Genomic DNA, 10,624 nt, shown 5'->3' with positions numbered 1-10,624 from the left:
GGGGAACTTCAAGTAGAATGACAAGAAAGTTGTCACTCCCACGAAGAAGCCCAAAGCTGAACCAAAGCCTGAAACTGAGTGCTTACACTGTAAAGGAAATGGTCACTGGAAGCGGAAATGCCCTGAATATTTGGTGGATAAGAAGGATGGAAAAGTGAACAAGGGTATATTTGATATACAGGTTATTGATGTGTGCCTTACTAGTGTTTATAGTAGCCCCTGAGTATTTGATACTTGTTCGGTTGCTAAGATTAGTAACTCGAAACAGGAGTTACAGAATAAACAGAGACTAGTTGAAGGGGAAGTGACGATGAGTGTTGGAAGTAGTTCCAAGATTGATATGATCATCATCGCACACTCCCTATACTTTCGGGATTAGTGTTAAACCTAAATAAATGTTATTTGGCGTTTGCGTTGAGCATGAATATGATTTGATCATGTTTATTGCAATACGGTTATTCATTTAAAGTCGGAGAATAATTGTTGTTCTGTTTACATGAATAAGACCTTCGATGGTCATACACCCAATGAACATAGTTTGTTGGATCTCGATCGTAGTGATACACATATTCATAATATTGATGCCAAAAGATGAAAAGTTAATAATGATAGTGCAACTTGTTTGTGGCACTGCCGTTTAGGTCATATCGGTGTAAAGCGCATGAAGAAACTCCATAAAGATGGATTTTTGGAATCACTTGGTTATGAATCATTTGATGCTTGCGAACCGTGCCTTTTGGGAAAGATGACTAAAACTCCGTTCTTCGGAACAATGGAACAAGCTACTGACTTATTGGAAATAATACATACCGATGTATGCAATCCAATGATTGTTGATGCTCGTGGCAAGTATCGTTATTTTCTGACCTTCACAAGATGATTTGAGCAGATATGGGTATATCTACTTGATGAAACATAAGTCTGAAATAGTTGAAAGGTTCAAAGAATTTCAGAGTGAAGTGGAAAAATCATCGTAACAAGAAAATAAAGTTTTTGCGATCTGATCGCGGAGACAAATATTTGAGTTACGAGTTTGGTCTTCAATTAAAACAATGTGGAATAGTTTCACAGCTCACGCCACCTGGAACACCACAACATTATGGTGTGTCTGAACGTTGTAACCGCACTTTATTGGATATGGTGCGATCTATGATGTATCTTATCGGTTTACCGCTATCGTTTTGGGGTTATGCATTAGAGACAACTGCATTCACTTTAAATAGGGCACCATCAAAATCCGTTGAGACGACGCCTTATGAACTGTGGTTTGGCGAGAAACCAAAGTTGTCGTTTCTTAAAGTTTGGGGCTGCGATGCTTATGTGAAAAAGTTTTCACCTGATAAGCTCGAACCCAAATCAGAGAAGTGCATCTTCATAGAATACCCAAAGGTAACTATTGGGTACACCTTCTATCACAGATCCGAAAGCAAGATTCGTTGCTAAGATGGATCCTTTCTAGAGAAGGAGTTTCTCTCGAAAGAAGTGAGTGGGAGGAAAGTAAAACTTGATAAGATAATTGTACCTTCTCCCAAATTGGAAAGTAGTTCATCACAGAAATCAGTTCCTGTGACTACTACACCAATTAGTGAGGAAGTTAATGATGATGATCATGAAACTTCAGATTAAGTTACTACAGAATCTCGTAGGTCTTACAGAGTAAGATCCGCACCAGAGTGGTACGGTAATCCTGTTCTGGAAGTTATGTTACTAGACCATGACGAACCTACGAACTATGAAGAAGCGATGGTGAGCCCAGATTCCGCAAAATGGCTCGAGGCCATGAGATCTGAGATAAGATCCATGTATGAAAACAAAGTATGGACTTTGATTTACTTGCCCAATGATTAGCGAGACATTGAGATTAAATGGATCTTTAAGAGGAAGACGGACGCTGATAGTGTTACTATCTACAAAGCTAGAATTGTCGCAAAAGGTTTTTGACAAGTTCAAGGTGTTGACTACGATGAGAATTTTTCACTCGTATCTATGCTTAAGTCTGTCTGAATCATGTTAGCAATTGCCGCATTTTATGAAATCTGGCAAATGGATAAACAAAACTGCATTCCTTAAAGGTTTTCTTAAAGAAGAGTTGTATATGATGCAACCAGAAGGTTTTGTCAATCCTAAAGGTGCTAACAAATTGTGCAAGCTCCAGCGATCCATCTATGGACTGGTGCAAGCATCTCGGAGTTGGAATATATGCTTTGATGAGTTGATCAAAGCATATGGTTTTATACAGACTTTTGAAGAAGCCTGTATTTACAAGAAAGTGAGTGGGAGCTCTGTAGCATTTCTAATATTATATGTGGACGACATATTGTTAATTGGAAATTATATGGAAATTCTAGATAGCATGAAAGGATACTTGAATAAGAGTTTTTCAAAGCAAGACCTCGGTAAAGTTGCTTACACATTGAGCATCAAGATCTATATAGATAGATCAAGACGCTTGATAAGATTTTTCAATGAGTACATACCTTGATAAATTTTTGAAATAGTTCAAAATGGAACAGCCAAAGAAGGAGTTCTTGCCTGTGTTACAAGGTGTGAAGTTGAGTAAGACTCAAGACCCGACCATTGCAGAAAATAGAAAGAGAATGAAAAGTCATTCCCTATGCCTCAGTCATAGGTTCTATAAAGTATGCTATGCTATGAACCAGACCTATTGTATACCTTGCTCTGTGTTTGGCAAAGGAATACAATTTTGATCTAATAAGTAGATCACTGGACATGGGTCAAGAATATCCTTAGTGAGGACTAAGGAGGTGTTTCTCGATTATGGAGGTGATAAAAGAGCCCGTCGTTAAAGTTACAATGATGCAAGCTTTTACACCAATCTAGATGACTCTAAGTCTCAATCTGGATACATATTGAAAGTGTGAGCAATTAGCTAGAGTAGCTCCGTGCAGAGCATTGTGGACATAGAATATTTGCGAAATACATACGGCTCTGAATATGACAGACCCATTGACTAAGCTTCTCTCACGAACAAAACATGATCATACCTTAGTACTCTTTTGTGTGTTAATCACATAGCGATGTGAACTAGATTATTGACTCTAGTAAACCCTTTGGGTGTTGATCCCATGATGATGTGAACTATGGGTATTAATCACATGCAAATATGAATATTGGTGTTAAATCACATAGCGATGTGAACTAGATTATTGACTCTAGTGCAAGTGGGAGACTGAAGGAAATATGCCCTAGAGGCAATAATAAAGTTATTATTTATTTCCTTATTTCATGATAAATGTTTATTATTCATGCTAGAATTGTATTAACCGGAAACATGATACATGTGTGAATACATAGACAAACATATAGTCACTAGTATGCCTCTACTTGACTAGCTCATTAATCAAAGATGGTTATGTTTCCTAACCATAGACATGTGTTGTCATTTGATTAATGGGATCACATCATTAGAAGAATGATGTGATTGACATGACCCATCCCGTTAGCTTAGCACTTGATCGTTTAGTATTCTGCTATTGCTTTCTTCATGACTTATACATGTTCCTGCAACTATGAGAAATATGCAACTCCCGTTTATCGGAAGAACACTTTGGGTACTACCAAACGTCACAACGTAACTGGGTGATTATAAAGGAATACTACAGGTGTCTCCGAAGGTACATGTTGAGTTGGCGTATTTCGAGATTATGTTTTGTCACTCCGATTGTCGGAGAGGTATCTCTGGGCCCTCTCAGTAATACTCATCACTTAAGCCTTGCAAGCATTATAACTAATAAGTTAGTTATGAGATGACGTATTACAGAACGAGTAAAGAGACTTGCCGGTAACGAGATTGAACTAGGTATTGGATACCGACGATCAAATCTCGGGCAAGTAACATACCGATGACAAAGGGAACAATGTATGTTGTTATGCGGTTTGACCGATAAAGATCTTCGTAGAATATGTAGGAACCAATATGGGCATCCAGGTCCCGCTATTGGTTATTGACCGAGAATGGTTTTAGGTCATGTCTACATAGTTCTCGAACCCGTATGGTCCGCACGCTTAACATTTCGATGACAGTTTTATTATGAGTTTACAAGTTTTGATGTACCGAAGTTTGTTCGGAGTCCCGGATGTGATCACGGACATGACGAGGAGTCTCGGAATGGTCAAGACATAAAGATTGATATATTGGAAGCCTATGTTTGGACATCGGAATGGTTCCGGGTGAAATCGGCATTTTACCGGAGTACCGGGAGGTTACCGGAACCCCCGGGGGGGTTAATGGGCCTACATGGGCCACGAGGGAGAAGAGAGAAGGAGCCAGGAGGGGGCCGCGCGCCCCTCCCCCTCCTAGTCCGAATAGGACAAGGGAAGGGGGGCGGCGCCCCCCCTTTCCTTCCCCTCTTCCTCCTCTTCCCCCCCTTCTCCTATTCCAACTAGGAAAGAAGGGAGTCCTACTCCCGGTGGGAGTAGGACTCCCCCCTTGGCGCGCCCTCCTTGGCCGGCCGCCTCCTCCCCCCTGGCTCCTTTATATACGGGGGCGGGGGGCACCCTAGACACACAAGTTGATCTACGGATCGTTCCTTAGCCGTGTGCGGTGCCCCCCTCCACCATATTCCACCTCGGTCATATCGTCGCGAAGCTTAGGCGAAGCCCTGCGCCGGTAGAACATCATCATCGTCACCACGCCGTCGTGCTGACGGAACTCATCCCCGAAGCTTTGCTGGATCGGAGCCCGGGGATCGTCATCGAGCTGAACGTGTGCTGAACTCGGAGGTGCCGTACGTTCGGTGCTTGGATCAGTCCGATCGTGAAGACGTACGACTACATCAACCGCGTTGTGCTAACGCTTCCGCTTACGGTCTACGAGGGTACGTGGACGAACACTCTCCCCTCTCGTTGCTATATCATCACCATGATCTTGCGTGTGCGTAGGGATTTTTTTGAAATTACTACGTTCCCCAACAAAATATTGTGCCAAGGTTGTTTGCTTGTGATGAACACGTAGGCACAATGTTTATCATTGCACGATCTGTAACCGAGGTCTACGTAAGCCGTGACCTCGTGGTTTGCCACTCGGCGTATTCCTCAATACTCGGCAACGTATTTGCCGCTACGAAGGGAAGATGGGTGTCGAGATGACAATGGCTAGGAACGACGGAGGAAGTCTCAATTATTAATTTTTTTGAATTGCCACAACTTTATTTAACTCAAAATAACTTCATAAATACAAATAATGTCTTGTAAATTCGAAAGCCACACGTGGCGACCAAAAGGTAAAGTAGTTGCTTCCTTGAAGAGGGTGTGAGCCTCAACACTCAGACCCCTCTTCTCGTGGATAAACTCTATAGACACAAAATCACGTATTCTCTCTCTGATATCCCGAATGATAGATGCAGAAGACCCATTGTATCCACTCTAGAGATAGAGCCTCAAAATGTGCCAATAGATTCTAGGCGGTTCCTACAAATCGGGGAGCTAATTTTATCCAATTTTAAGCCGCCTAACCAGCCATTCGATTTGCTCAACTGGGATGTATTAGAGCCGCACGATTCCTTCTCAATTATCGCTTCCATCCGTGGTCACGCATCCTAGCTTGTCCCCTGCGAGCAGCAATGGGGTCAACGCTCCAGCATTGTTGCAGAGTAGCAGAATTACTAGTGACCGTCGACGAATGGCTTCATTGCAGCATCGGTGGCCGGCGACGAGGGCTTCAATGCAGCACCGGTGCCCGGCGGCGAGGGCTTCATCGCAGCATCGGTGACCCGACGGCGGCAGTGTCGCCACCCGCTCCATTGCAGCGCCGCCCTCCTCGACTTGTCACGCCGCCGGCAACAGTGCCGCCGGCAGCTCCATTGCAGCGCCGCCCTCTTGACTTGCAGCATCGCCGCTCGCTCCGTTGCAGCGCCGCCCTCGTCAACTTGTGGCACCGACGGCAGCAGCGCCGCCGTAGCGCCGCCGGAAGCAGCGCGCGCTCCATTGCAGCGCCGTTGTCCCGCCGCCGGCATCAATGCCCCGCTCCATTGTAGTGTCGACGAGCAGTGGCGAGCGCTCCCCATTGCAGCACCGGGCAACCCTGTTGCAGCACTCCTACAACAGAAAAAAAGCGGCAAGTAGTAGCGGTTCCCTTTTTGCTCTGCAGCAGCGGGCAGGGGCAGCAGCCGAGGGGGAGCAGAGCTTGCGTCAGCGGTGGCCGGTGTTGGCACCGATCTAGAGGAAGGGGAAGACCTCGATGCGGGAGGAAAAATGCGTGGCCGTGGCTTCCCGCGTTGGCGGATAAGGACGCTAACTAAGCGGTGCGTGGGGCCCAGCAAGAGATGCCGTGTGTGGGCTGGGCAGTTGACCGAGGAAGCACAATGTGGGTGGACGCGTGGCACGCAAAAACGACGCGCTTTATTTCTCTAGAAAAAATCAGCCGGATGGATTTAAGAGTTTTCCTATATTCTAATAATATTTCCGGGACTCCGATCCTCCGCGACAATCTGTACCATCCCTGTTTAATCCAACGGCCAGAATCGAATTTTCTAGTATCATTATTTTCTATTACCACAAATCCAGATTCTACTCCACCATAGTCGCTCCCAGGTTTCGGCGACGCTCTCGGAAAAACAAAAATAAAACACCCAAGCTGGAGCCTCCTCTCTCGATCTGTTCCTCCCTCCCTCCCTCCCACATCGCCGCCGACAGCACCCCCACCGCCGCCGGCGACCCCGCCCTCTCCCGCACCGCCGCCGCACTCCACCCTCTCCCTTCACCTTCTCTCCCTACCCCAGGCCGGGCCGCGGATCAAGCTTCTCCCCCCACCCTAGGTCGGCGGGGGGGTCGCAGATCGAGCAGGTCAGGCCCGATCCGCGCCGTCGCCAAGGGCCTCGAGCAGGGCCGCGCCGGGAGAGGAGCCTCTGTGTGCCGCCGCCCCCTGGTTCCCTCTTCTCCTCTCTCTGCCGCCGGGAGAGGAGCTCGTCGAGCCAAGGTCCTCCCCACTTCTCCTCTCTCTGTGCAGCCGCCCCTCGCTTGGTTCGATTCCGTTTCCTCTTCTTCACCGACGCGGTTTCCTCTCGCAGGCGCGCAGGAGACCGCCGCCGTGTGGTGTGCTGCTGCGCGGGGGATTCTTCTTCCACTCCGACGCCTCCGGCCCTGCCCCTCCGGTGGCCGATTCTTCTGCTTCTTATACTCCGGCACAGGTGGTAAGCTACTTGTTCCTCTCCTATGCTCTCTCTCTCCCGTGCTCTGTGTGCCCACGGCCATCGCGCCGTGGCAGATTTTGTGCTGGCCATCGCGCCATGGATTGCAATTTCTAGGGTTTTGTTTGGGCAGTGGTGATGGAGTGTCCTGGTATTTATGGAGCAAAATTAACCACTGGTGGTGATGGAGTACACGCTTTTAGAAATCCTGATATTTATGGAGGGAAATTATCACTCGAACTTGCCCGTATTGCATCAATAATTGAAGAGTTCAAATACCATATTGATGTACTATATATTCTACTCCCTCTGACCCAAAATAAGTGTCGCGGTTTTGAACTAACTTTGAACTGAGGTTAGTTCAAAACTGCGAGTCTGCGACGCTTATTATGGATCGGAAGGAGTATATTATATGGCCATACGAAAATTCCATTGAGACACCTAAGCCTGGTGTATGTTTTGACTATGCATGATTTACATATTCGAGTTTCACAAAATTAACACGACTGCTATCTTATAGGCGACCAAAAGGTATTTTGTGAGGCCTACAAGATGGATACAGTGACCACATTGATAGTTACTTATACATGATTTACTGTCAAAGGTTGAAACGCCTTGTGTATATTTGAACTATATGTGATTGAAAAGCCGTTTTTCTTTTCTTTTAGTATAGTATACGTGTAGACAAGCTATCTACTCGTTGATATGGAAATTAGATTTATACTACCATTTACATTCCTTGCGGACATGTGTTGCATGTTCTAAAGGAACAACATAAGGTTTACTTTTTATTGATAATTGGCTTTCCAACTGCAGAAATTGAGGGGCACAGAATAACACAAGCAAATTGAACCTCTCCTTCCTATGGGGGATTGTTTTGATTTCAACTATGGCTTTCGTGAAATGCAGAACCTGACTGGACAAAAAAGCCTAACTTAGATTGACACAATGGTAAAAATGCCAGTGGAGTTACCTTTTAATTTTATTACATAGAACCATTCAAATTCAGTGGTAATTTCCTTAGCCATGCATCTTTGATTGGCATTAAGGCATATTTTCCTTTCTATTACTCCCTCCATTCCAAAATAGATGAGTCATCTATTTTGGAACGGAGGGAGTACTAATTTAATTCAGAACAAGCTACAAGTTTGTGACATCAAAATTGTGGTCCTTGTGTACATATTCTGCATGACAAAACAAGGGACAACATAAGGTTTGTATTTTAATGGATAATTGACTTTCCAACTGCAGATATTGAGGAGTACAGCAGTAACACGAGCAAATTCAGCCTTTCTTCGTATGGAGGAACGTGTTGATTTCAAGTATGACGGTGTCAACAACGAGAGCAAAGAGCGTAAGGGAGGGCATGGCATCCCAAAGGTTTCCATGGTCCCACTTGTCTTCCTCATATTCTATGAAGTCTCAGGAGGTCCCTTTGGGATTGAGGATAGTGTCAAGGCTGCTGGACCACTCCTGGCAATTGTGGGGTTTCTTCTGTTTGCGCTCATATGGAGTATTCCAGAAGCCCTAATCACTGCTGAGATGGGTACTATGTTTCCTGAGAATGGTGGCTATGTCGTCTGGGTCTCTTCAGCTCTTGGGCCCTTTTGGGGTTTTCAGCAAGGCTGGGCAAAGTGGCTCAGCGGTGTCATAGATAATGCTCTCTATCCAGTCCTTTTTCTTGACTATGTCAAGTCCAGTGTCCCAGCTCTCGGGGGTGGGCTTCCAAGGACTTTTGTGGTGCTTATCCTCACAGTTGCCCTTACTTACATGAACTACAGAGGATTGACGATAGTTGGCTGGGTGGCAGTCTTTCTTGGGGTGTTCTCTCTGCTCCCTTTCTTTGTAATGGGATTGATAGCGATTCCACACATTGAACCTTCAAGATGGTTTGAAATGGACCTGGACAATGTGAATTGGGGCCTGTATCTAAACACTCTGTTTTGGAACCTCAACTACTGGGATTCAATCAGTACATTGGCTGGAGAGGTTGAGAATCCAAAGAGAACCCTCCCCAGGGCACTTTCTTATGCTCTTGTTTTAGTAGTCGGGGGATACCTCTACCCTCTGATCACCTGTACAGCAGCACTTCCGGTTGTTCGGGAGTCGTGGACAGACGGATATTTTTCAGACATTGCAAAGATTCTTGGTGGTTTCTGGTTGCACTCGTGGATTCAAGCGGCGGCCGCATTGTCAAACATGGGCAACTTTGTTACTGAAATGAGCAGTGATTCTTACCAGCTTCTCGGGATGGCTGAGCGTGGCATGCTCCCTGAGTTCTTCGCCAAGAGATCACGCTACGGGACCCCGCTGATCGGCATCCTGTTCTCGGCGTTCGGCGTGGTCCTGCTGTCCTGGATGAGCTTCCAGGAGATCATTGCCGCGGAGAACTACCTCTACTGCTTCGGGATGATATTGGAGTTCATCGCCTTCATCAAGCTGAGGATGACCCACCCTAGCACCTCCCGGCCTTTCCGGATCCCGCTGGGCACCGTTGGCTCCGTCCTGATGATCGTCCCTCCGACCATCCTGATCGTCGTGGTGATGGCGCTGGCTTCCTTCAAGGTGATGGCTGTGAGCGTCCTGGCGGTGCTCGTCGGGTTTGCGCTGCAACCGGCCCTGGTGTACATGGAGAAGAAGCGGTGGCTGAGGTTCTCCGTCAGAGAGGACCTGCCCGATCTGCTGGAGTCCTCGTCCGGCGCCGCCCAAGATGACACCACCCCCCTCGTGGTCTGATTTATGATGCAAAATGTAATAAAAGGATAGGAGTATAATGCAATGTGGCATCATATGTGCTGTTGTATACCAAGGTGTTGTCATCAGAAAGAAAGGAATAGAAGATTATGCTGAGCGCATTTAGAAACATCATTGCACATGGTAGACGTCGGATTAACTGAGGTGAGGTTTGGCAGCCCAAATTAATTGCTGGGATATAGTGCATGCTGAAAACAAGTGGTAGATTGATCCGTGTTAAAAGTGCCCTTTTTAACTGTGGGATTAAAGCAAATATAGCCGTTTGATGAAACAGTCAAACTCGCCCCAAAATCGTTCCTCTCGCACGAACGCTCCAGCCTGGGGAAAAATGGGTTGCCGCCCACGAACTGCATCGTGCACGCCGCCGGTCCGCGTCGACCACGGCCTCATGAGCCAAAGCGCTCATGGCCGCTCGCCGTCGTCACAGCCACTCTCACCGTTGTCACAGCTGTGAGCCTCGCCGGAGCTCGTCGTCACAGCCGCGCGACTGGCCAGCCACTCTCACCGTTGTCACAGCTGTGAGCCTCGCCGGAGCTCGTCGTCACAGCCGCGCGCCTGGCCAGTCGCAACTTTTCACCTGGCCGGAGCTCGTTGTTGCAGCTATGCGCCTCGCCGGTTGCAGTTTTTCACCTCGCGGGAGCTCTTCGTCACAGCCGGGCGTCTGGCCGGTCGCAACTTTTCGCCACGCAGTTGCACCTAGGACGGTGTGCATATCCAAGATG

At 46.8% G+C, this 10,624-nt stretch overlaps 1 protein-coding gene across 2 annotated transcripts; it reads left to right on the top strand.

Annotated features, from left to right (window-relative positions):
* The first annotated feature begins 6,923 nt into the window (after positions 1 to 6,923).
* Positions 6,924 to 10,102, top strand: LOC119307112 (probable polyamine transporter At1g31830). Of its 2 annotated transcripts, XM_037583209.1 has the most exons (4): positions 6,924 to 6,937; positions 7,029 to 7,151; positions 7,965 to 8,099; positions 8,400 to 10,102. In XM_037583209.1, the coding sequence occupies exons 3-4, from the start codon at positions 8,097 to 8,099 to the stop codon at positions 9,882 to 9,884; spliced, it is 1,488 nt and encodes a 495-aa protein (XP_037439106.1). In that variant the 5' UTR covers positions 6,924 to 6,937; positions 7,029 to 7,151; positions 7,965 to 8,096; the 3' UTR covers positions 9,885 to 10,102. The 2 variants fall into 2 exon arrangements, with proteins under 2 accessions (XP_037439106.1, XP_037439107.1); XM_037583210.1 differs by lacking the exon at positions 6,924 to 6,937 and having other exon boundaries at positions 7,027 to 7,148.
* The last annotated feature ends 522 nt before the right edge of the window (positions 10,103 to 10,624 follow it).

This window comes from Triticum dicoccoides, chromosome 5B, assembly GCF_002162155.2.
Source record: "Triticum dicoccoides isolate Atlit2015 ecotype Zavitan chromosome 5B, WEW_v2.0, whole genome shotgun sequence".
NCBI lineage: Eukaryota > Viridiplantae > Streptophyta > Magnoliopsida > Poales > Poaceae > Triticum > Triticum dicoccoides.
The sequence above is the reverse complement of the archived record's forward strand: the minus strand, read 5'-3'. Positions and strand labels throughout refer to the sequence as shown.